At 43.8% G+C, this 26481-nt stretch overlaps 2 protein-coding genes across 4 annotated transcripts in view; one reads left to right on the forward strand and one right to left on the reverse strand.

Moving 5' to 3' along the window:
• Positions 1 to 4282, forward strand: part of pdk1 (pyruvate dehydrogenase kinase, isozyme 1) — a gene marked incomplete at its 5' end in the record, with an annotated part of 5479 nt that extends 1197 nt beyond the window's left edge. Inside the window, 7 exons of the mRNA XM_080498191.1 lie at positions 455 to 590; positions 696 to 773; positions 1022 to 1098; positions 1179 to 1277; positions 1441 to 1551; positions 3058 to 3171; positions 3253 to 4282. Coding sequence (XP_080354317.1) covers positions 455 to 590; positions 696 to 773; positions 1022 to 1098; positions 1179 to 1277; positions 1441 to 1551; positions 3058 to 3171; positions 3253 to 3393 — 756 coding nt within the window. The 3' untranslated portion in view covers positions 3394 to 4282. The remainder of the gene's footprint in view (positions 1 to 454; positions 591 to 695; positions 774 to 1021; positions 1099 to 1178; positions 1278 to 1440; positions 1552 to 3057; positions 3172 to 3252) is intronic.
• Positions 4283 to 5278: 996 nt separating this feature from the next.
• ppp1r9ala (protein phosphatase 1 regulatory subunit 9A-like A) lies at positions 5279 to 24814 on the reverse strand (the record flags this gene model as incomplete). 3 transcript variants are annotated; one of them, XM_080497932.1, is made up of 20 exons in its annotated part: positions 24675 to 24814; positions 22235 to 24226; positions 14408 to 14540; positions 14084 to 14204; positions 13073 to 13177; positions 12682 to 12820; positions 11833 to 11991; positions 11663 to 11716; positions 11102 to 11331; positions 10812 to 10908; positions 10597 to 10723; positions 10317 to 10468; positions 9522 to 9849; positions 9362 to 9419; positions 9197 to 9265; positions 8601 to 8802; positions 8121 to 8165; positions 7076 to 7192; positions 6100 to 6288; positions 5279 to 5437 (listed from the first exon to the last, which is right to left on the reverse strand). In XM_080497932.1, the coding sequence occupies exons 2-20, from the start codon at positions 24074 to 24076 to the stop codon at positions 5279 to 5281; spliced, it is 4326 nt and encodes a 1441-aa protein (XP_080354058.1). In that variant the 5' UTR covers positions 24077 to 24226; positions 24675 to 24814. The 3 variants fall into 3 exon arrangements, with proteins under 3 accessions (XP_080354058.1, XP_080354057.1, XP_080354059.1); XM_080497931.1 differs by having other exon boundaries at positions 10317 to 10498; XM_080497933.1 differs by lacking the exon at positions 8121 to 8165 and having other exon boundaries at positions 10317 to 10498.
• Positions 24815 to 26481: the final 1667 nt, after the last annotated feature.

Here is a 26481-nt window from a genome sequence, read left to right on the forward strand (position 1 = left end):
GGGTTCCCACACTACAGGTTGAGAACCATTGGTATCATGTGAGACAACAATTGTACTTTAAAAAGGTCAAACTGTGATCAAGCATCTTTTACAGCGAAATATAAGAATAATGGTGAGATAAGTGTGTCTTTAATTTGAATTTAGCACTGTAAAATTGAGTATTTACAATTGAGCTGAGGTTCAAATGCGGATCGAATGAATTTCATTAATTTGGCTTTGTGGTCTCAGTATTATTCTTAAGTCAACATATTTTACTTGCAGCACAAAATGCTGGGCCTCTAACTGGGTTAAAATCTGTCAGCAGTCGATTGTCGTATTCATAAAACAAGTGAGAAACCTTTGAACGACCTGAAATAGAGCGAGAAATCAGTGTGGAGAAATGTAGATCGTGTTGGAACAAGTTGAGAAACCAAACACTGTGAAATGACGAAACGTTCCCTTCGTTGACACAAAGCGTTTGTCGACGTGTCGCTCCGGTGTGTGTTTCCGATCAGCGCTCCTCTTCGGTGGGAAGGTGAAGGTGAATCCTGCACATCCCAAACAGATCGGCAGTATTGATCCACACTGTCGCGCCAGCGAGATTGTCAGAGGTGAGAGCGAGAGTCTTCGGGCATGACGTCGAACAATGTTGCTCCAAGTGTTTCATCCATCGATGTTCCTGTGTGATGTGATGAATGCGAACCACCTCCTTCCAGATGCGTATGAAAATGCCAGAAATCTGTGTGACCGGTATTACATGAACTCTCCTGAGCTGCTACTGGAGGAATTTAACGGTAATTACACTTTTGAAATGGGGGGGGGGGGGGGGTGGGGAAGTTAATGCATTAACTTTTTCCTGTCTGTGTTTGTAAGTTGTACGTTTTATTAATGAAAAAAACTGCAAAAAACACATTTTATGATGAAGTTTTCACTCACATTTACTATGATTTGACCTTTCAATCTGTATGATTTTAATATGCTTCAAGGCGGATTTGTGTTTGAAAAGTGACTCATGGGATGTTTTCTAATCGTGTCCCGACAGTCAAAGAGAAGAACTCGCCGGTCACAGTGGTTTATGTTCCGTCTCACTTGTATCACATGGTCTTTGAACTTTTTAAGGTGAGATTTGTCTCTTTGCATGTTTTTTTTTTTTGTTGTTGTTGTTCTTTCGTTCTAAAACATTTGCATCATTGTTGCAGAACGCCATGCGGGCCACCATGGAGCTGTATGGCGACAGCGTGAAGTATCCTCCCATCCGCGCACAGGTCGCTATGGGATCTGAAGATCTGACCGTCAAGGTCAGTTGACGGTCATTCATTCATTTCTCCACCAGTGTATTGTTGTTGTGTTCCTAAGAAGGTTGACTATTAAAGCTTGAAAGAACAACCGAGGAGCCTTGAGAGGGATGTATTATTTTGGGGCGGGGCTGAGCTTCATGTTCGTACTCTTCCGTGGTTCAAGGTGAGCGATCGCGGAGGAGGCGTGCCGCTGCGCAAGATCGACCGGCTGTTCACCTACACGTATTCCACGGCTCCTCGGCCGAGCATGGACGGCGCCCGCGCTCCTCCTCTGGTCAGTGCCGCACGTCCCGTCACCCAACCCGTGATTTCACGTCGTCGCCAGGCGACTAGATTGGGGCGACCGTGGCTCAGTTAGTAGGATTTGTCTTTTCAGTGCCACGGTTGGCAGTTAGATTCCCCACGTGTCCAGATGTCCCTGGAGCGAGACACTGAACACTTGAGTTGCTCATTGTGTGTGCTTGGATTCATCTCGATGGATGCAGGTTTGGTTCTGGGCGACTGCTTGAACAAGGTGTCCTCTAAAACCTGGCAGTCATTCTGGGGAGTTGTTTATTTTTTTTTCAAACAAATTTCATGCAGAACATTAACAAAACAATAAACAACCAACGATAACAATAGAGTAAAAGTTTGGCAGATCTTGGATCCACTGTACCTTTATTGTTGAATTCCACATATTCTTTTATTTTCCAATTTAATCAATTCCAGGTTTTTTGTTGTTTTAACATTCCTACGTTTAGTTTCCAATCTGTGTTCTTCCTCCTCTCATCAAAGTAAAACTGTAAGGTAAAGTGGACTGTGATCAGAAATATCAGAAACCCCTATTCGGTATTCTTTCACCCTGGAACAGTCACTTTTTAATTTTTTTTCATTAAGAAATAATCTAACCTGGAGTATGTGTCATGTGGAAATGAAGTGTGTATAATTCCCGGGAGCACATCCCCAGACATCTGTGAATCCAAAATCTCTTCAGGCTGTGTTGATTCATTTTGATATATATTTGTCTCTGAATAGTTGTGTCGAGGTATTTTGGTTTAATACTCCATTCAAATCACCACCAAATATACAGATACCCTCTGCTTCTGGCGCTGTAATGTGAAATAATGATTTGAATAATTGACTTGACACCACGACGTGCATTAACGTTACATCTTCCTCCAGCTTCTCCTTTACAATAAGGTATCTGCCCTCCTTTTCTTTTATTTCCTTTTAAGGTTCAAACTCGACTCCATTAGTTACCAGAATTGCAATCCCTCTTCTGTGACTTTATACATACGTTATAATACTTTAATTTTTTAAAGACATTCCTCCCAGAAAATGTCTATCATTGTCTGAAGATCGGAGTCAAGAGGTGAACTTTGTGAACTCCTCCATCCTTCCAGGTAGATTATAATTCTGGAACGTGCCGCCACTGGAGGACAACGTGGCTAATAATTGTAGACAAACACACGTCACCTCACGCACTCGAATCCAATCAGCACTCGCATTTATACACGTTTGAGTTTGAAAATGTGCATAAAAATCAAAAGCAAACTCTCAGCTGGGAGTTCATGGACGACTGCTGGGTACGAAATGTTTAATTGTACGTAGAATATTCGACTTTTCCACGTCTGGATCTCAGGCTCTTTAATCTCTCCGTGCTACTTCTTCATCCGGAGAAAGCCGATCAACTTGCACTGATTGCGACGGGTTCTTCGTTCCTCCACCCCCGGTTGTGACAAAGATGCATTTCTGTGGATTTGAATGTTTGAGAGCTCTCCCCTACCGACTTTCTCTTCAGGCTGGTTACGGGCACGGCCTGCCCATCTCGAGGCTGTACGCTCGCTACTTCCAGGGAGACCTGAGGCTGTACTCTCTGGAGGGTTACGGGACGGACGCCGTGATCTACATCCGGGTACGTCGGCAGCTCAAAGTCTCTCACTCGGCTTCCATTTGTTGCGCATTTGTCTCACTGGTTTTTTTTGTTAATTTCCAGGCGCTGTCCACAGAGTCCATCGAGAGGCTGCCCGTCTACAACAAGTCGGTCTGGAAACACTACAAGACCATACACGAGGCCGACGACTGGTGCGTCCCGAGCAAGGAGCCAAAGGACATGACCACATTTCGCAGTTTTTAGCCCCCCCGAGCAATAAACCATCCCGTAGCAAGACGCTACTTCTTCTAAATGCAGTATATGGAGGTCGAGGCGGCGCAGCAGTTTGAACACGCCAATAATCACTAGCCATCAGCGGTGCCAGGTGATTTTAGAACAGCGGGGGGATTTCTCATGCTGATGGGTCACATTCAAAATGTTACAAATACAAAATCTAAGTATTATCGGAGAACATGTTTGGTATTAAAGAACACATAGCAATGAGTTGAGGGGCTTCAATGTTGCTTTGGAGTTTATACTTCTAAGAGAAAAAGTGGAAAATGGTACAAAAATAAGTTGCTTTAGTTTGAGATTTATATTGTTTTGGGTCAAACTGTTTTTTTTAAGAATGCTACGTAGATGAAACATGGTCATGGTTGAGCATCTTTGCTGCTTTAGTTTTGCACGCAACAAAATGAGTGGTTTTTCCTGGTTCTATTCAATAATTTCCAAAACTCTGAAAACCTTTGGTACAACTTTAGCTCGTGAGTATTTTCTCCCGTAGCGTGTGTTTTAATTGAAGTATTAAGACTAGATATACTGTGGCCCACATTTTCCGTGTTCCACACAAAATGAACTGATCGTATTTGTACTTTGTCAAGAAAAAGAATCAAGATGTATTCAAGCAGTTATGAGCTGAAGACATTTTCTGCATTTTGTTTTTAAACTGGTGGTAACAAGAGGGTCGGTGGATTTATGCACCAAAAACACTCCATTTCAAATCCTGTGGTTTTTTTTCCCCCCCTACAATAATATTCAGTTGTAATGTCAGTTGTTACGCGTCTCCAAAATCCTGAACAAGTTACTGATCAATGAACAAAAAAAACACTCAACGTTTCAATAAAGCAACCTCGTGTCAAATGTTTGCACTTTTTACTGTATTGATGTGTGATACTTTTGCATGACGGCGATGAGAAACGACAGAGGAAGTGAAAATCAGTTTATTGATGGCACACGTACCGAGATTCGCCCTTTCGATTTCTATAAAAACAATTTTCATGCCGTGCCATGTGGATTTTAGTTCATAGGGGGGTCGTACTGGAGACGAGAGGAAGCACTGGGGGGGGGGGGGGGTCGTTAAGACTCCTCTACTGGCCTGGCGAGGCGGGATGTGTGAGCTGGTGTGTTTACGCGGAGCTTCGCCGTACCGTCTCTGCGCCACGGTCACGGCGAAGAGACAAAGAGCAGCGTTCATCTGGGTGAACGCTTATTTGTTTTCACTTTAGCAAAACGATCGTCTGCTATTCTACTTAGTAGAAAACATTAGACAGTAAAAAATAAACAATGGTATTTGAGTAGAAAAAAGGAAAAAAAAAAAAGATATGCAGTTATTCGGCACATGTATAAAACGGATTTATACATTTAAAACCTTGTCGCCTATCCAAGCTCAAAAGACAAATATAGTGCTTTGATTTTTTTATCTGTACAATAACTGTTCCTGCAAAGAGCAGTTTGGAAAACAGGTGTATATTAGCAAAAATATTTAAAAAAAAAAAAAGCTTACAAAAGCAGAATACATTTGACTTCCATAGGTACATGTGTGGATAATCTGCAAGAACTACATTAAATCAGGATACAGACTCTTCTAGCTTTTTAGTGGTAAAAATATTAGAATTTCATTTTTTTTGGTCACATACCTATCTTTTTGACATTCTCCATGTTTCAGTTGAACGGTCTTAAAAATAAAAAAACAAAAAAGAAACAGCCGCGGCCTCAGTCTGCAGTCGTCTTCTGTCAATGTTGTCGGCTTGAACAACAAACAGAAGGATGGGTAAATTCGTGAAACAAGACGTGTCCGTGTGTTTCTGCTTGGAGGTGGCAGTGGTGAGCGGACCCCACCCCTCACCCCTCACCCCTCACCCCTCACCCCTCAGCACACGGAGTCGGTGGGGATGGGGAGCCTCCCGCTGCGCCGGCCTTCCTTCTCACGCTTCTCCCTCTGCTTCTCCAGCTTCTCCTGGGCTTTGCGCATTTCCTTCAGCTTCTTCTTGATGTTGGAACGATCATTCTGACTCGACACACCAAGAGTCTAAGGGTAAAAAAAGGAAAGATTCCAAAAGTGGCATGATGCTTGTCGTTGCTCTACATCACTGGAGAGTTGCCGTACACGGCTACAGAATCAACACTAGAGCTCATACGACGATGTATAATCATATATGGTAAATATAAACATGTTGACGCTCCAGCAGCTCTCGTTTTTAGGAGAGTTTCAATAAAATTCGACATTTGACTAATCAAATAAACAGAGAATCTTCTGACTCAAGTCAAAAAGTTTGCCCAAACAAACCGTTGGTATTCATTTGGAGATCAAACTGGAATTTGTTTTTTTTACCTTTCAACAAATAAAACCAGAAAAGAAGCATTTTATACTTTTGGCCTTGAATGAAAAATCCTTTAAGCAGCTCCTCAACAAAATATGACTATCATGAGACTAAATTATACGAATCTACAACAAAGTGTAGCTTTATAAAAATCTACATTTGTAAACTTAATAAATACAACCTGAAAAAAAATGTCACAGTGTCAAGAGAACATTCGGCCACAAGGCGGCAGTCACATATTGTGAAAAACTTTCGCCATGGGTGAAACCTTTTGTGAGTCCAACTTCACTGTATCAGTGTTATTTTTTTTATTTATTTTTTTTTTTAAATAACTGAATAATTACTGACAATTTGTTGTCCTTTTGTTTACCTTCAACTTGTCACTGTCCAGGTTCAGGAGCTGCTGGCCGTCCACGCCCTTGGCAGTGAATTCAGGTGTGTATTGGTCCATGTTCATGCCCATCAACCAGTGACAGACCTGCTGATTGGTCCATTCCGAGACTGGACGGTTCTGCCACTGATACTCTTTGGACGTTGTGACTGGCTCGTCATCCAAGGTCTAATGGGGGGAAAAAAACCCAAAACGCATTACAAAAATGACACACCGACACAAACAAATAAGCGATGGAGACAGTTACTTCCACACATTAAAGGATTTCATTAACAGAAGAGCAGAATGGCAAAAAAAAGACAACAACCACACTGTATGCAAAAAAAAGTGCAGTGCAAGAAAAACAAGTCCTGAAGAAAGTCCCAAGTTATGTATGATGATCATACCGGAAAAAAAAAACTACAGCCAGCTGTATATATTATATTATATACATATGTGCTGATGCACATTTGCCGAGTTTCCACAGAAAAACCAAGCATGCACTGCCAGCTAATGACCACTGAAACTCTGATGCAGGTTTTTACTGAGAGCAGCCTCCGAAATGAGAGAAAGCAGATGTGAAACGTCACCGAGCAGGCAGCAGAGCATCCAGACATTGTTCTGTGGGCCACTGAAGCTCAAAAAAACCCAACATGAAACGCTGGTTTCGCAATTCTTGTAGGGGCAAAAAAAAAAAAAAAAAAAAAAGTATTAAACAGCACAGCTGCCGTAGGAGAAGCTCAGCCACAGGACTTGTTGTGACACACAACAAACGCAGCTTTGACACACACACACACACACATGCAGCTCTTATATTCCTTCTCCATTCACGATTTAATCTGTGCTATGAAAAGGAGGAGGGGAAGCTCAGAGAGCATGCTTTAGAATAGCCCCCCCTTTTCAGGCGCGACGGGGGAGGGGGGGGGGCGCCCCGCACGGCCCTTTTTTGTGACTGCGCAACAAGGAGAGCACTCACCTCGCTGGAAGAGAAGATTAAAGTGTGAGAGCGCCCAGACAGATTGGGCTCAGCAACTAACCCAGAGGTGTCTGAACTGGGACTGGCCGCGTTAGAATCATCTATGACTGAAAAACTCTGGAACAAGGTGGAGACAAGGAACGCATTTACTGAAGTAACACAGTACCAAATCAGCAGTTGTTGACGACCAGAAGCAAACACACACACACACACACACACACACACACACACACACACACACAGAGAACATGGAGAGGGACATGGGTTAACAGCGGTGCCGGCGCCGTGAGGGTCGGGATGAGTTATGCCGATTGATGATTAAAACGTGTTAAAAGTGGTGTCAAACAAGGTTATTAATTACGCACAATGATTGATCATTGTTTTTATTTTTAATGCAGCGCTAAACTAAAACCAAAGACCAAGTCCACCAGGGGGGAAAAAAACTATACTATGCGAGACGTTTCTACACGTTTCTACACCACGACAGTGTCAAAGAACACACACTCTAGTTTCTGGCATGAGGTAATGTTTTGTCTCCAGTACAGGCTGGTAAACTGTTGGATTTCCCAAAAAAAAAAAGGGGGGGGGGGATATTTTCTTACATGTAATGGGCGGGTTTTTTTTTTTTTTTTTTGGAATGAAGCAATTATTATCCAGACCTGCAGCTTGTTGCACCAGCAAGAGTGAGTTCAGAGTAGGAGTGTGAGTACGAGGCACACTTTATCTACGAGCTGCGCAGAACAGGTCGGATACAATACGACTTCCTGATTAGCCGGAGCAACGAGCCTTGAAAACCAAGTCTGGATCCTTGGGTTTCTTTCTGACGAGCCAAAAAGGATTTCTCATTAAAAAAAAAAAAAAAAGGAGAAAAAAAACTTGCTTCCCAAAACACTACCACATACCCACGAAAGGAGAAAAAACTGTGAATTATTTAGTGCACCAAAGCTGAGAGATTACAAATCCACAACGAGGATTGTTAGTAATGCTCTACAGTGTCATCTAAAAATCAAAGGTGAAACAAACAAAAAAAACATGTATACTGTACCAAATCTAACGAGCGACTGAATAAAGAAGACCAGGAGAGATTTGTCTGTTTGAAGGAAACATGGTTAAGAGATGAGTGTTCAGAGAGAGAATCACTGGTTAAAAAAAACACTTTCAGATACATCATAGTACTAAGCAGCCTCTTCACATGTTTCACGAGATGCAAAGTCACTGAAAAGCCACCAAATCCTTTCTTGCAAAGTCTCTCTGGTTGCTAACATGTGATCTGACTTACTGGAGCCTGATAATAAGACATCAGACTGACATCGTCCATCAGGTTACTATTATATGTTGTCATGATGCAGCATTAAAAAAAAAAAAAAAAGTAGAAGAATAAAAGGTGGAGAGCTAGAAAATATTGCAATTCTGTGACTCGCTGACCTTTCGTCTGAAACGTATTGAGGTCGTTCAAACTATCGGAGAGGTAAAGTCTCGTTCCAGCTGTGCTGGATGGAAACACTTCCTGCGTCTGAGGCGATACCTTATTCTTGCGCTCCTGGCTCGGCTCGCCGGCGGCCTCGCTGGCGGCGTACGGGAGGCTGCTGCTGGAGGACGAGGGCTCCCTGTCCCTGTCCCGCTCTTTGTCTCCGAACCAGGAGAAAGGCATGCAGGTCGGGATGGAGGTCATGGAGTCTGCGGGAGAGAGATTCCCTCCAGATTCCTCCAGTAACTCCGCTGAGCCCCTGGTCATTCCAGAGACAAGGGAGATGGGAGTTAGAGACACATGGGCCTTATCCAACAGGAACACTTAAAGAGCAGTGCAAAGGAGAATCCCAATAACCACATCTAAAAAGGAAAGAAATTAATTTCAGGGTCAATAATTCTTGGAATACTGCCATTTATGTTGCTAAATTTTGACCTTCTCAGCCAATGACTTTAGAACATTGTTTCTATTAGCGGCTCAGGAGGAATTTGCTGGCATGACTCAGACTCAATTTTACCACTAAGCGCTCTCCTCCAGTGGTAGCGAATGACTCACATGTCAGACATCGAGAACGATGTGTCAAAAGCCCCGAAGTGAAGTAAATGTCGATATTTTCTATGAATGGTAGACAACAGATAGTTGCAGTGATGTACCTGCTGTCCAAAGACGCCCTCATGGCCTCCTTGTCCTTCTTTCCTTTGCCACCTGACTTCCGTAGGCCCCTGTTTAACACAATCAATCTCTTCATTAAGAAAAAAACAACAACAAAAAAGCAGAAACACAAAACTAACAAAAAAAAGATTTTTTCAGATACGTGCCCAAAGTCTGGAAAGCGTCTTTTAGTTTTCCCCGCTGATGAAGCCTCGGTGAATTCCTCTGTAATGAAACAGAAATTATTAGTCTGAGCAGAACTGTATGGAAAAAACAACAAAAAACAAAAAAAACATTCTCAAGGCAACTTTTCCAGGACCCGTGTACCTTTGTGCTCCTTCCCCTTGCCTTTGGACTCCCTCTTCTTCACGTTGCGCATCAAACCGGAGGGCGAGTGTGGGGAGGAGTTGTGCTTCGGGGGCGACAGAGGGGGACTCCCGCTCTCCACGCTGTCGCCCTGCGACGGCGACAGCGACAGCGATGGGCTGCTGGAGGCCTCCGCCTTGCTCCTGGACGAATCCCTGGCCTCGCTCGGATCGTCTTTCACTGAATTCTCGGGAGAGTTGATGGACACCGGAAGGGACAGGCTCTCCTGCATGGACCTCCTCCTCCTGGGCGACTCTTGCTCCTCCTGCTCGTCCTCCTCTTCAGTTTCCTGTATAGACCAAGCGCATTATTTTTCCAAGGACAATGCTCGGAAGAGGGGAATACAAGCTATTTATAAAGCAGAACGCAGTTTTCTGCCTCATTAGGACGGTGAATTCTTTAAACATGAAAGAAAACGGAATCAAAGGATGTTCCCTGATGTATTTCAGAACTTGTAAAGATTTTTTTTTTTAAATTTTTTTTAACAACTCTGCCTTTTGAGAAAAGTGCTGCTTCGGCAGCACAACACCAGGTCGCACCTGCAAAACTTTCCTAAATATGGAATAGGACAGGGAAGGTCGGTGAATTAGTGGAATGTTTCAAACTCTTGTGTGCCGTTTCTATAGACGAGATGAAACCTCAGAGCGAGCGGGAATCCACCACGACAAACCCTCCAGTCAAATCATATGCTCCCAAAAATAAATAAATAACTAAATAAATCAACCTAACACTGTTGTCGTGGCGTTTGTCACAGACCTGAGAGTGACCCGAGGCCACGACCAGGTTTTCCTTCAGCTTGCTGCGAGACGGAGGCTGACGCTTGGCCTTCTGGGCCAGCAGGCCTTTGGCTCGGTGTGCACTCGTGTCCAGGCGCTCCGTTTCCGGGACAACCTCGCTCCAGTCCTGTTCTGTACCAGAGGAAACAAGAGGGTCACCGTCTTTATGACGGGGCATTTGTAAATGTTTAACGGCTTGGGCTGATGAAGGGTGTGACGTGCACATCCGTTCTGAAGTGTCAGTTTTCGTGGCGCTGCACCTTGCAGTGAGTCAACAGACTGCGTGTTGGTGACCGAGCCTTGGCTGCTCAGCCTCTCCTCCGCTGCAGAGTCCAGACCGGTCTGACTCTCTACAAGTGAAGGTCCTCTGGACTCCAGAGCGGTGATCTGTGGACAACAGTCACATCCAGGCTCAGTGTTGCTTCTCCAGGTCTGCTTGTATGAGCGTTCAATTTCCCCCGAGCTGAAAACCCACCCGGCTCTGCAGACTCTCCAGCTGCTCCTTGTACCACTTTTCTTTCTCATCTAAAATCTTCTTCAGGTCCTCTTCCTTTTTCACAAAGTCTATTTCTCTAGGGGGGGTAAACAAGGAAGTGCGAGTCCCATCAGCCTTCTAGTTTGTAAATGTTTCAGGCAAGTATGAGTCGAAACACAATATAGATTATTATTCTTAAATATCAACAAGTATATAATGTAGAGTCTAAAGGTCATTTCAGTCAACTTGAGTAAATCACTATCTGCAGCAACACTGAAAGACAAACCCACTTCTGCTGGAAGTCCTTGATCAGCTTCTTGGCTTTGTTGTACCGCTTGTCCAGAGTCTCGTACTGCGCCTGGGTCTCGCTCAGTTGTTCGTTCACACTTTTGCACAGAGCCTGCGCTTCCAGCCAGTAACTCTCCAGCTTCAGGATCTTGGCGCTGCCGTCCTCGATTTTTAGCTCCAGCGCAGACTCTCTTGCTTCCCACAGTGATCTGTCCTCCTCCGACGCCGCCAGCTGGACAGAAATGGGGCAATGTCACTTTGGTGAAATGACGTTTGCGAGCGGAAGGGTCACGCGTGTGGCACGTATTGTGTTAAATACGACTGGAGTGACTCCCACGGCATCCGAAATGACTTAATATGGAACATGTAATTACAAGAAGTAGCTTTGGAAAAATCATCAGTCACCATCGGTCATCAAAGGAATGAGGCAGTTCGCCAAGAATAAACAGTCAAATACAGGAAGTCCCATTAAAGTCCGTTTCTCTTTACATATGCCGGGTGTAACATTTAACATGTTTATGTTTCCATTGCATTTTTGGTTATATTGAGAGCAATTCGCATACCTTTTCATTTAGTTGGTTTATTTCAGCTGTGGCAATGCTGTGTTTGAGCTGCAGCTATGAGTGGGAAAAAACAAAACAAAACCATTTTACATGCATTGCATTAGTTGCCTAAATAAAACTACAGACAAAAAAAACCAGATAGAAAACCGTCTCATACTGATGAGTGATACCTCTTTGAACTTGAAGGCCATCTGAGAGCTGTCCATGTTGGTCGGTATGAACAAGGCCTCGGAGTCGGGCAACTCAAAAACCTCTACACTGCGCCCTGGAGAGAAATTCGATCCCAGGATCCTCTCGTCCATTCGGTCGTCGTCCTCATATCGCTCCTCCTGAAACGGGATTCCACGCATTGGCATTACATATTGGAAACAGCCGAAACACTCCCGATGCCCAAGAGCCTGGTGGGCATGTGCCAACGAACACTCCCAATGTGCAGCACGGCCTGGAGAGGAGCAGCGCAATCGCAATGTCATATTCAAACATCAGAGGGCGGGAACACAGGCCAGTCTGCGAGAGTTTAAAAACACATTTGAAGCATTGAACACCCCTAAAATAAACAGCTTCTCCATCGAGAAACAAGACAACCAACCAAACTGTATCCACTCACTGAAAACAGCTTGTCTTTGTCTGTCGACTCTAGTAAAGCTTACAATCATCCTCCGTGCAGTCACTCCGGTCACAAAAGCCGAGGCTTATGGGTTCAGACAGCAAATATTTCACAACTCTGGCAGGCGGATGGCGATTGCCGGGAACATTTTCCAACAGAATGACTACACATGACTCCTGGTCGATGTGTCTGGGAGGCGGCAAAGCGGCTGATATCCATGTTATCGTTATTACATGTTTCTCAGAAGCTTCTCAGAAGCTTCAGCATATCCAACATGGGGAGTTAAATCTTTAGTCCCGTCGTCTGAACCTCACGCGGCGACTGTCAACACACGGCGGTGTTGATCACGCGAACAGCTAAAAGTCATCAGAAGGACGAAAACTGTAATAAAGGACTGAAGAAGCCGACTCACCTCCTCTGTTGAATGTTCATATGGGTCGTCCAGGTGCTGCTGCTGCTGCTGCTGCTGGTTCTTCTCTTGCTCGAGTGTCTCGCTTATAAGGCGGGCCACCTCGCTCTGCGTTCCCGGCCTCTCTCGGCCAATCAGGAACCTGTTCATTTTTACATGTTAGTGCACTGAATAATGCAATATTTTAATTACAGCTTTGAAATGTCACACTGGAGTTGTTAAGTGTGCTTATGATAAATCATTAGCAGGAATAAACTCTTTCGCCATTTCTTTTAGGAAAGGAAGCACCAGACAGAATAGCTGAGATCATCTTTCAGAGGCAACACCCAGGAATTACCGGTACCTGCAGGACCTTTGCATTAAGACTCGTTTCACAAACATCCTTTGAACTGACCTCACTTTGCCTTTGGTGTTTTTTAGGACTGTAGCGGCAAACAGTTGGGTGACTCCCACCAGACTGACGCCATCCACCTCTACTATCTGGTCGTTCACTTGAATGCTGGAGAAAAGGAAGAGTAATTAACGGGCAAGATATCAGGCGTATCTATAGTAGAGCTATGTAGTACTGAAAATACTGTTACATCACTGTAGCTGGCAATCGAATTCGTCAAAAACATTTCTGGGCAGGAGAGAGAAAATAAGGCTCTTAGCTTGCTCGGGGGGGGGGCTCTAAATAAATCCAACCATTTCTGTCGTGTACATCATGGAGGGAATGAGGGATCCATTGTGTTTGTCACCAAAACAAGTATACAGAGTGTGAACCATGTCTTCAGACCAGAGGAGTCCAAGTCGTCTTAGTTTTGGGGCCATATTCAAATCAATTTGGTCTCAAATGGGTGGTAAATCAATAAATATATTATACCAATGTATGAGAAATTCAGAAGGATCCCTTCATTTGAGTAAAGATAGAACACTGCTTGCTGAAAATATTTACATTTAGTGGATTAAAAAAAAATCAACAGCTAATAAACATCTTGAAATCTTATCGACAACAGTGTAAACAAAGCTATGTCTCGTTCTGCATCCATTAGCATGTATATTCCCACAAATCTATCCTTACGGTATGTTGCATGCAAGCTATTGCCACATTGTGAGCAATAAGGCGGCAGGTTGTTTCTGCTGGATCGCCGGAAACATTGTTATTCTTCAGCACATTGTGATATCTGCTTTTGGATTCTGATCTCTACTCTACGCGGCACAGGGCAGCCGCTCGAGGTCAAATAAAGGAAAACGAGTTCCCTTTATTGAGAATTTGCAGATTTCGTCCGACACATTCACATGTGTGCTTTATGTCCATAAGCCACATGTACGACTGGTCTATTCTGTTCCATATGCATTACAAAGCATTTGGAGTTACTTAGTTTTTTTACAAAAACAGTGCATTTATGAGGGTCTCATTACTCACCGTCCATCTTTCTCCGCTGCGCCCTGCTCCGTTATGGTTTTCACAAAAATGCCAAGCTTTTCCAGACCCTGGTCAGCTCCCACTCCCATTCCTATGATACTGATACCAAGGCCATTGTCTCCTGAATGCAGAGACGTCGGTTAAAAAGGAAAACACAAATCACAAATACACATTCAAATTAGAATCATAATGTTGCGTGTTTACAAAAACGAATTCACAAATATCGAAGCTGTTTTTATATACATAGTCTTTACTGTAATCCGACGGTTCTTATCGAGGGCAGATACGGTCACGGAAATGTACGTCTATTCTTACGAACCCCACCTTTCTCAATCTCCACCGGAAACACATCCATCTTCTCCACTCTCTTCTCCAGCTCGTACTCTGCGGAGGCTGCCACCGGATCGACGTCATCATTACGCCGATCGTAGTCTTCATTAGAAAAGGTGCTGAAGACCTGCATCGAAACGTCAAAGTGTAAATTCAGTTTGCCAGGGGAAACTTTTATTCGCATTTTATTCCTTTGCTTTTGAAGCATTACTGAAGCCCAGAGAGCTGCTTAAGAGGCAGCAGTGAAAAAAAAAAAAAAAAAAATACACAACCAAGTTTAGTGATCCTCGAATTTGTTGTTGATCACTCCACATCAGACAAGACGTTTCAGAAACTTCCTCAGTTTCACTCGTGGTTTTAAGAAGTTGTGAACTTTTGCAGCGAGTCTCTTATAAAAAGTATGGGATGTGTCCCGAAGGCCGCTTGCTGCTTGCAATTATAAAGCAGACACACAGAGCACGGCAGTGGAAAGTAGGGCACAGCTGGGGAGAGCGAAGCAGTGCATGTACCAGAGATCAATATTTGGAAGCGACAAGTGTTGGCAGGGCTGAAACTGAATAGAAACAAGAACCCCTCCCAAAAAAAACTATTTCTGAGGTTTCAATAAGTAGATTTAATCAGTACTCAGCCTGACGGGTAGAACATCCAACTCTGCTTTGGTTTCCTTGAGCACTACCGAGCAGGAAGGGTTTTTGTTTTTTTTTAATAATCCACTCGGGGGTCACGCTAAAGTGCCTCAATGTTACGCAGAATATGGGCTCGGGATTATCCCCCATGGCAGGTTGGTGACAATAAATGTGCGATTTAGTTCGTTCTCAGTAATGTGAAGTTGCTGCCAAAAATAAAAACATTTATTTTGCTCATTAAAAAAAAAAAAAAATTAAACCTGGTTTCAGGGACAACTAGTCATTGCAAATTTAAAGCACTTATAAAAAAAAAAGAAAAAAAAGAGTAGATTAGGGTTTAGTGGACTCCATCAGGAGTTAATGCCTGATTATGGGGATGAAGCTGACAGTGGGTCGATAGCTTAAACATTATTAGTCTCTATTTGGGTGGAGTCACAATGAGGCAGGGTAAGAAAGCACAACTTGGAGATATCGCTGACCCAAGAAATACGTAGTTCATAATTTTTGACACAAGAGTGAAGTGTCTGAACTCAAAGTTTGTAAAGGGAAGCTGCAGAAATGGTACGGACGGAAAGAAAATGTAAAGAGACATTTGTAATTGAACTAAACTGATCTATTATACTTTTTTTGTAAAGTATCCTAAATCAGGAAAGTAATGGGCGTTTACAGCTGGGGCGAAAGAAAAATGATGGACATAGAAAAATATTAAATTATTATTGACAGGTTGTTTTAGAAACATTTGCTGAACTTCAACGCTTGTCAACAGACAAGGAAGTGACCGGATTATCATTTATACTGACCAGCAAGTGAATCATCTGCAAAGTCGCATAGTTGCCAGTTTGCACAATTTTGTTTTAAATTACAGGAGGCACATACTGGCACGGCACACATGAATAATTAACTAGATGCGTCATTTCTAGTCCATTTTCTGCCCTTTTCTGAAAAAAAAACAAAACATTATAGGATCCCAGCAAGACTTGATTAAGGCGACTGCCATGAGGTTGTGTGATGTCATCGAGTACAGGCTTCTACTCTTGGTGACACTCTGAAGTTTGGACCTAAAAGCGAGTCAACACTCTGTTCTCTCCGGATCCTCCGATCGAAGCCCAAAACGCTTCCAAACTATGTCTGTGAGATACAACCTTTTCTGTTTCACAACGTCCCACTGATTGTCAGTTTCATAAAACTGCATTGTGTCACCTTGACTCTAAATGTAGAGGTCATGTATGGGTAAGGTTCCCCTGGCAGGTACTTTCTTCACACGCACTCGTGCAGCGTGAAGCGAAGAGAGGTTGGACACTGGCCGAGTCTCTACAATAGTATTGTTGCTCTCCGGAGTTGAGGCAGGAATGCTATTCATGGGGCCCCGATCTCCCGTCAACTCGAGGGAGACCTTCACTGCTCGCGCGACCTCGGCGTTTCACACTTCGTATTTCCAGAAGTTCAAAATCTACGCCTAACTAACCCTCCCATCTCCAAAAAAAAAACCCACATGTTGCATTACTTACCTTTGGAACACAAATGTAATCTAATGCAAAAAAAAAAGAATGTCTCTATTTCAACTTTACTAAAATATGCAGAGTTCAAGTGAATCTTGTGAATTAGAAGACAAGAGGAAAATGTATTTTTTTCTACAGAAAAGTGTAAAAATGTCCCATATTTGGAAATTGAACAAACTGAATTGGTTGAAGCTTTTTTTGTCTTGTCGTTAAATCAAAAAGATATTTCAAAAACATTTGTTTTAATGAGCTCAGCTGTATTTATTGTTTTGTTTCAACAAAAGCAACCGTTATCACAATTAAAATTTGAAAAAAACAAAAACAAAATATGTTATATAACGACTGCTGACAAAACAATGACCTCTTCAATAATATTCTAACGTTTTGATATGGATCCGTAACGGAAATGTTTGCGTCGACATAGGATAAAAACAGTTTAATCTTTGCATTTTGAAAATTAAATCATGAAACTAGGGCAGACGGACTTTCCACCGCGGGGTTAAAAATAATTTTTAAGTAAGATTTTGACAACATCCGTACATAAAAGCTCGTGGAAAAACCCTGAAAGGAGGGAGCCCCGTTACATCCTGGGCTGTAACACCTCGCTGTGTCGCAGCTTGGCTTCTATCTTCCCTCCGTCCCCTGACTTTCCTTGTTGCCATGGACTCCTGGGCCTTTTTCAAACAATGTTCTGTTCTTCGCTGAAACCCAATCACTCAACCACGGTGTTCTTTAGAAGAACGGCGGAAATCAAGTCTTGCTATCAGCCTCTCCCACACACAAACACAAATACACAGCTCGTCATGTTGTTGTCAAACAAAGCAGTAACTTTGTTAAGAGGCAGATCAATGCATCCTTGTGTTTACATGAGCAGGGAATTCAACATGTTTTAAGGCTAAATTCTGCCTTTAAATCACTGCTTATATAGTCGCTAGCTTTCCAACGTGAATCAGCCGACTGTTACGTTGTGAAAATATTTCCATTCATTCCTAAACACAAGCTTTCAGTAAGATATGTACATTTGTTTTGGTCCGCCTTTTACAACTCGAGCGGTTTGTCTTCACTGTGTGTGTTCACATGCATTCTTGCCCACACTGAAGCTGCTCTTTCCATCTTTCCCTCGTTCCCCTCTCAACAGAATACCACTGTGGGAAATGAGTCAGCAGCTGTAAGGAACAAGCGAGCCAGCGAAACCTCGAGCCATTGCAAAAAAAGAGAAAGAAAACGAGGGCCGACCACTGAATTGGTGAGTCCATAATGTGAGCAGACCGACAAAAAGGCAACAACTCCAAACATGTTGTGGGAGTGAGCGGGAGCAGAAGTGGTGGCCTGGCATAGCTCACAGAACAATTTAGAAGAAAAATAAAATAAAAAATGAGGCCCGGTTTTTGATCCTGGACAGATCAAACTGTACCGAGCGCGACCTGTCGGCGTGATCTTAAAAGAGACGAGCGCATTGTGGAGTTCACACTCGTTGACACAAAGCGACCTGACAGGAAGAAGTGAAGTCAGAGCCACGATGGAATCAAGTTTCCAAAAGCGCTACTTGAACTGGTTCGACAGGTTTTGTTTATAAATGGCCTACAAAAGCGACTCTTGTCCTGCAAGGATCGCGAAAAGAGATAACGCACAAATATCAGCAGACCCTTACTGGAAATGCAAAACCTAACGTGCTTGCCCTTAATCGCAGGAGGAAAAACATTTGAAAGCAATGACAATCAAGTGCAAAACTCATTCCACGCCAAGTTGTTTTAATGAGCAGCATTGATGCGATGGCATTAGCATTCACGCCCGTCTTGTGGGAGAGTCACCCCAGCAGGCCAGGTGGCTGCAGGGAGATCAGATCCTCACTGACTGTTCGAAAGGAGGGCGGAGCCACGTCGGACACATTCCTCAGCAGGAGACCCGTCTTGGTTAGGAAGTGGAAAGCGTAACACGACGGGACGAGGTGCCTGTGGGTTTGCAGTCGTGACGTTTCATCCGGGCCCTTTTGGATTTGCGCCGATCACGGAAGATCGAGAGAGGAGTGTCTGTCCTGGGGAAATTCTATACTTATAAACCAGTTCATTCACCGTAATGTCATTTCACATCTTCTGTGAGGACACTTAAAGGCACCGAATATTTTTTTTTTTGGGGGGGGGGTTGGGGGGGTGGTTAAACAATCTTAATTCATGCTGAAAACTGTGTTCCAATTGTCAAACGAAATGTCTGTAGACGTTAAACAAACTGTGGGCGCGTTGAAACGATATTAAAGGAGTGTGTGCTTAGACAGCTGCTACTGTCCACAGTGCAGTAACTCAACAACAAAAAAAAGATATGCTGAATTCTTCCAGTTACAATAAAATGTGCAAACTTTTCACCACACCCCTCTATTCAGGAATGGACAATGTGGTATGCGGTCAATTGACCAACAACTGCTACTGATAGTCATGCTGACGTTGTGAAAGCAGGGTTCAGCGGCAGGTGCGGATCCCGAGCTAAAGTGCTCTGGCATAATGGTGAACTGGTACATGACGAGTATTTCCAGCCATGTCCTTGTGTGCGGTCTGCCACCACAAAAAAAAAAAAAAAAGACCCTCCTGAAGTAGAAGTAACTCCGAATATACAAAGCATACCTGCAGTGATAATGACAATGCAATTTTTTTTTGTCCCCGGGCATATAAACGCACCTCGAGCAGAGAATGTTCATTGCTCGATAACTCTTGGCTTTTTGCCAAACCGACAAGCGTCAGTGAGAAAGTCGACATCAATACACGCATCTATAGACTTTCAAATAACTGATGTGAGGTTGAAAAGTTGTTTTTTTCCCCATTAAGAACATGCCTGGGCACGCAAGCTTTATTAATGAAGCGAGTTTTATTATTTAGTTATCTTCTCTAATGAAGACCAGATATATAATTTAAAGTGACGGTACAATATTTATTCTGCACATAGAGCCAGGGGAATCAAAAAAAACTTTGCAGCCGACACATCAGCAATTTCAAGCCCTGTTGAAAATGCAACTCAACTAGATATAAAGAATACTCTTTAAAAAAAAAATCATACTTTGTAAAGGGACCACAGCACTTTTTTTTAATAATAAAAAAAAAACATCCAGTTGGTATGCAACTTTAGTTCTTTTCGGATCGAGAAGATGAAATATATAGAATATATTTGGCAGATAATTGGCTTTACTTGCCTCGAAGGCTCTCGCTCATGAAAGTTTCTCCTTCCAAGCCTAATGAAGGTGATGCATGTTTACATCAGACTTCTCCCGCGCTTCACAAAGAGAACCGTTCTTCCTCGGAGCACGTCTCCTCTGTCAAAAAGACTTGAGTTTCGCGGGGATCTAATCCCGCTGCGAGTCCAAAGTACAAAGCACTTCCTCTCTGCCAGTCAGCAACAGCTCCAGTGTGCTCGTTCTCTTTGGCAGCTCCGATTAGCAGAGACTGAGCAAAAGATGTTGTGAGAGCAGAGAGGCTTCAACTAGCTTCAGGTACAGGTTCATTCTGAGGGTTGGCACTGATAAAAAAAAAAAATGGGGGGGGTTCCTTAATATTGATTGATATGTGTGTGCATCCTCAACTGCTCCTTTTTGATTCTTATATGTGCTCTCTCGGCAATGAAATGGCGTAAAGACCAGGGGGGGGAGTAATATTCGCCATCAGTTAACTGAACACACTGGCACAAGCAATAGTTTGAGCATTTCGAGGGGCTGACAGTTTGTCTAGAGTATAAAATGATTCACAAGCACTTTATGTTAGCTGTACGACAAAGCTAAAGCACTGTGAAACAATCAAATAAGCTATTCTATATAAAACACATTTATCCAGTAAAATCATTAAAGTTTTTTTCTTCAACTGCAGAACATCAATTTAAAAAAAAAAAGAATTCTGATTTAAATGTTTATGTTTTGATCAAATCAATTGAATATCGGTGAAAGGTGAATAACTGGTAGTTTTAGGGTATATTAGGTGGTAACGTCTTATAAATACAGCTTTAACTCCAGTTCCAGTGTCCTGAAACAAGTAGTGGAAAAGATTTAAAAGCTCTAAATTGACACAAACTCACAAATAAAGACAACATTTCGCCAGTGTTGCTGCCCTTTGTGTCACAACGGTGACGAAGAGTGAGGAGAGTCCAGCCACGGTCCGCTATACTGACCATGAAGCCATGTTCTCTGTCATAGCTTCAAGCTGAGCGGATGAGGCACATCATTGTTTGTGTCCCCTTCACTTCAGGTCAGTCTCTGGTCCCCTCTCCCAGGACCCCCTGCCAGGCTGACTGCGGTGGGGAGGGGGGATCCACACCCTGAGATAACAGTACATTTTAAGGTCTGGATAAACACCAAGCTGTGTGGAATGCTTTGCAATGATTTGTCACCCCTCCCCTCCCAATTTTGCTGATACGTTGATTAGATATGGTGGTCGTGGAAAATCAGTGGTGGATGACAACATTGGTAGTTCCACCTCTCCCCGAAAACACCTACTGGAAATGTTTACAAAGACAATGTGCCAAAAAAGATAACTCCCAGTACTGAGAAACGTGAATAATGCTTGACAAACAAAAATGACAAAGAAAACAAACACGACGACGTTGTTATCCGTTTGCTTAAAAGGCCCGCTTTATGTCACAGTTCAGATCTGTCTATTCATAAAATGGGAAATAAATCAGCGCCGTCCGATCTAGCAAAAGTCTTGTTTCACGAATAGGGGTGTCCTTGAGCAAGTGGATAGACCAAGTGCCTTGCATGTGTGGGTGTGGATGTGATGAACAGTGTAAAGAGCTTTGGGGACTGCTTTACACGCTGGAAAACTGCTCTACAAGTGAAATCCATTGACCATAATAGATCCCATGTATGGACCTGTACAACACATTTTTCCAAGGTGTCTCGCTAAAGAACACTTTGACACATAAGGTACTTTACACTTTGACAGGTAAGATGGGTGATTGTTCACACAATGTCACAATGGGAAGAGGACCAACTTGAGCCACAACTGTCCTGTAATTGAAAGATTAAAGAAAATTGAATTTGAAATAAGATAACTTATCCAGGTTTTGTTGAGGAGATTTGTTGAGAAGTGTGAATGATCTATCCGAAATCCTCTGAAGCATGTCAGACAAAAAGTCCCTTATGAATGCAACCCATTATTCCCATTAGAAGGGGAACTACCCTCAATGAGTAAAAGTACCCATCATATCGTCTGACTCAGCAGTGACCCCAGGTCTCTGACTTGACGGCCTCAAGTTTCACATTTGCGCCGTCTTCTTCGCGCGGTTCGTCCTCAGCTGGAGCTCAACTTTTAGAGGGTCTGAGTCAAAGTCCACATCAGATCCAAAAATACAAATATAATGAACAACCCTGCTTCACACCCCCGAGGTTTTCCATTATCTGCTGCAGGATTAACGAGAGGAGGCTGTCAAACTGCCTGCCTCCATACTCACAAAGATTACACAAAGTATAGTCTACATATTCTTAATGCTGGTAAAGCTCGTCTGATGACATACTACAGCAGCTGTGATGTCTGCGCACTCAACGGCCAAGCATTCATTCCCAGCATCCACTTTATTTGTCCCGCGTCTGCAGGAAAACAGCGTGGTCAGACACCATTACCGAGTCAGAGGGACAGTTTAGAACTAAAGTACCATGCAATGTGATTTCGGCGCTTCAGCTTGGTCACAGACTGTCTTATGCAAACAACTCAAAAGCTACTCACCAGGATGGGATCTGTGGAGAACTTGATTTTCCTCTTTATGGGAGGCTCATCCTCATCCGACAGTCCCGGGGCCTCATAACAGTCATCGTCTTCCCTGTACAGGCGATCCTCCGCATCTTCCTCATCATCCTTCTCCTCCTCCTCCTCCCGCTCCTCTTCCATGAGGAGCTGGTCGACATCCCTGTCGTCAACAAACGCTGCATTCTCTATGCCATACACTACAGGAGAGGCCCTATCCATTTCTTCCTCCTGCTCGCCCTCCTCCTCGTCTTCATCATGCAGTTCTTCGCTGTCCAGGCCCACAGCCAAAGCGTCTTCTTGTCTCTCTTCCTTTGTATGTTCCTGAAATCTACTTTCACTTGCAGTCAGTGCTCGTCCATGTCCTTCTTTTGATATGCTCTGGGAGCCACCGTTCTGTTTTTCTGGTGAAAACGTCGTTTTCACGTCAGGTTTTATGTCACCGTCTTGTTGCAGCATCTGCTCCTCAAAAACGTTATCTTCAACGCTCTCATCCTCATTCTCGTCACTCTCCGACGATTCATTCTGAACCACTACCAGTTCGGCCCGGACCACGTTGACCCCCTTGGACTCCAACGGTGAGGTCTGGCTGGGTGATTTCTCCCCAGTGGGGCTGTATCCCACGCCGTCATTACTTTTAGCCCTGTTGGTGTTCTGAATGCCACCAGCTGATGGAGGAAGCTGCTTAATATCCATCTGGGGCGCACTATGTGGCTTTCCTCCATCTCCACCAACAGATGTCCTAATAAATCCATCGCTCGATGACGAGGAGGACTTGTAGCCATGGCCAAGTGGGGTTGTTTGCTGTGGCGAAAGAGGTTTTTGAGAGACATCAGCAGTCAAAAAAGTAGACTTGGACGATGAGCCGGTAAGTGGAAATGTTGGTTTCGCAACATTTGTGTCGACTGAAGTTTTGTTACATTTATCTTTGCCAGTGGGTTCAGGTACTGTTGAGGAGTCTGTGGCGTCTTTTCCATGTGAAGTCATCCTAAGTGAGCCGTCTCTCGTTGGAGAGGTCGCCACGACGTGTTCAGTGGTACTGTGTGGTTTAGCAGACACCATTCCTCTTTTAGCAGCAGCTGTGTTGTTGTTTTCCGAGTCATTTTCAACTATATAATTTTCTAACCTCTTTGACATGGGCCCTGCATTCAGTGACACTCGAGACGTGGGCCGTTTCTCGCCATCAGTCTTGTCATCCGGGCGACTTTTAGCCGTTGCTGATGGGGTTTGCTCTGGTTTGATAGCTGCCTCCGAAGAGCCTGACATTCTCCTTGTGTTTTTCCCCTCATCCGAGGCACTTCCCAAGGACAAACGATTTACTACTCTGTTTGGAGATTGCTTCTCAGCTCCAGGCTGCTCTTTGATGCCCCTTTCAAAGAGTTTTCTGGTCACAGAAAACTTCTCTGCCAGTGCCACTTTGTCAATTTCCACATCTTCCCCCTTGGGTGTTTTATCTAAAGCGTTGCTTTCTGGACTCGCAGCGTTGCTGACATTGACTTTGCTGGCTGGTAATTGCACCTTCGGCGGGGACACCGGGGAAACTTCAGACTTTAAAGTAGTTTTTCCTTCTTGGCACTCCGGTTGCTGCTGACCGTCCATCTGGAGGAAAATGTTCTTTATCTTGTTCACCCTGGTTCCAAAAGGCCTTCCCCTGGAGTCTTCCCGGGTGTCACTCGATCCATTTGCAAAGGTTCTGGAAGGGCCTTCGGCTTTAGATCCGTCAAAGGAGCACTTGATGGCGTGAAAGTCCGATTTGTATGCGTTTCTGTGAGGGGACGCGCTCCTGAGGGTCCTCTCGCCCCCTTTGTTTTCCGCCTTGATCATTCTGCTTGTCTGTGGGGAACAGGCTAATCTGAACGGCGAGTTTCCGAGAGGGTGTTGTTGTTGTTGACAGACAATTATCCCCGACGACTTCACGCAAGAGGTGCCATGGGTTCCGGCGGAGTTTCAACTATTCACAAGCAAGGAAGTCATCTGAAGAGGGGGAAAACAAGACGAGAGAGGCTATTAACACTAAGTCGATAGTGATTTTACTATACATATATAGCGATATTTTTTTTAAAGTAGCTTGAAACAAACAGGTTGGACGTGACATCGGTAACTTGCTGGCTAGCAGCTTCCCGACACAGCCGTGTGTATTAATGGTGACTGCTCCCAGCGCGAGCGAAGGTTCAAACGAGCCCATTAACCGCAAAACTCTTTTTTTTTTTTAATCGAACCACAAACTTCTGGCGTACTTCTCCCAAGAGGTCGAACATTCGACCCTGCCGCTGATGCCGTTTAAAGCTGGCGAACACCAGTGGAACGCCGTGCCGAAACTTCTGCGGTGACGGACGCGAGTCTCAACAATTGAATTGTGGCTTTTTAACCCGTTGGAAACGTTCACGCGAGTTTCACGCGCAACTTTGGGAGCCACCCTCACCTTTTCTTTTCTTTTTTTTCCCCAGCTGCTCCATCGTGGTAAGACGCCGAAGGATCGCCCATGGCCCCGATTATTTCCAGTCTGAAAGTTGTCCTGTCTTCTCCGTGCTCTCCGCCATCATTCCCCGCTCCAGCAGCGTTTTTTTTCCCTCCTCCTCCTCCTCCTCTCCGCACTTCCAGACCTGCCCGCGGGCTGCGCGCGCTCACGAGCCTGTCTGTGCCGCGGCGGCGCGCGGCGCAGGCTCGAGCGGCACGCACGGAGAGCACGCACACATTCCAGGCTGTAACCCCCACCGCTGCCCCCCCCCCCCTCCCTCTCTCTCTCTCTCTCTCTCTCTCTCTCTCTCTCTCTCTCTCTCTCTCTCTCCACCCTCCTCCTTCTTCTTCGAACTCCCCCGAGATTTCTCCACCACTGCACGAGCTCAGACGCACCAGGAGCGGTGGAGAGGAAAGGAAAGGCGTGGGAACAGGCTCACTGTACCCGAGCTCACCTCGACAAAAGTCCACACCTGGACCGCAAAAAAAACAACTCTCTACTGATCAGGGATCAGTTATACTATCCATGCTCTTCCCACTTGTGGGGAAACAGAAATGAGGCCTTTTCACCTGTGTGTGCAGTGCAGAGTGTTATTGCTGGTGTAATAATCAGTTACACATTAAGTTCAATAACCTGCCACAGCAGGAACACCAGCACGATCTTAAAGCAGTGATAAAGTAAATATCTTGTTTGATGATGAGGTGATGTCATCAGTTTTATCTTGCCATGTGTTTTTAAACAAAACGTATGTTAGGAAATGAAGGCAATGGCATTGAGAGAGCAGAGAACAGCACACGAATAATAATAATAATAATAAACAAAGGATTCATTACATGCAGTGCTTTACAAACGTTTTAGGCAGGTATAGGAAAAATGCTGATACAAAAGCCTATTTTGTCTTTTAACTTACGTCATTTTGATTGTTAATAAATAACAAATCGATAACAACTCAACTGTACTTATGACAACTCCTTCCTCTGTCTTCTTGCAATCGTGTTATATGATAAGAAAAGACAGGGAGTGGAAGAAGACAACCAGGACTCCGTCTTCTTCAAAATAAAAAACAAGCTGACCCAAAAAAACATTAATTCAAACATTTTTTTATCATTGTATAACCAGAGGAAGCTGTATAGATCATGACCTTTTAGAGGGTTATCACAGATAAACACTCACAAGACAAGCTCACACCTTCACCCAATTTAGAATCATACATTAACCTAATTTTTATTCAGTCGTATATTGACTAGTAACAGCAAGTTTCATCTTTATAAAGTTAGTGGAACATTACCAATGAAATATTATCTTCCACAGTCAAATTATGCCATCATTTAACTTAAAATGATACTGTTTCTTCACAATAATTTTTTTTTACCAACTACCTGTCCACAATTATCCACCATTCAAAATGAAATCACAGTACAATTCAAAAGTTATCAGACATAACCTGACGCTAACACATTTGTCCTTTTATTTCCATTCAGTCACAAAATATTATTAACTCTGCGGCTGACATCAGGATTTAATTCACTCTGATGAACCCTCAAAATCATGCCTCGTTTTCTCCACACAGGTTTGCTCCTTCAGATCTCTCCTCTTACATTTTACTGTTGTTGGTTTTCAGACCTTCAATTTTTAAAGCTCAAAAGCATCAACAGCTGACAAGTTACACGTATTCATAATGTAGCAGGAGCTTCTGTGGAATTTGCGTCCATCTTTTTTGGTTTTGCACTCACAGCAACACCGTTTCATAGAATGAATAAAGCTGAATTCA

This window comes from Blennius ocellaris (genome assembly GCF_963422515.1).
Source record: "Blennius ocellaris genome assembly, chromosome: 6".
NCBI classification, from domain to species: Eukaryota; Metazoa; Chordata; class Actinopteri; order Blenniiformes; family Blenniidae; genus Blennius; species Blennius ocellaris.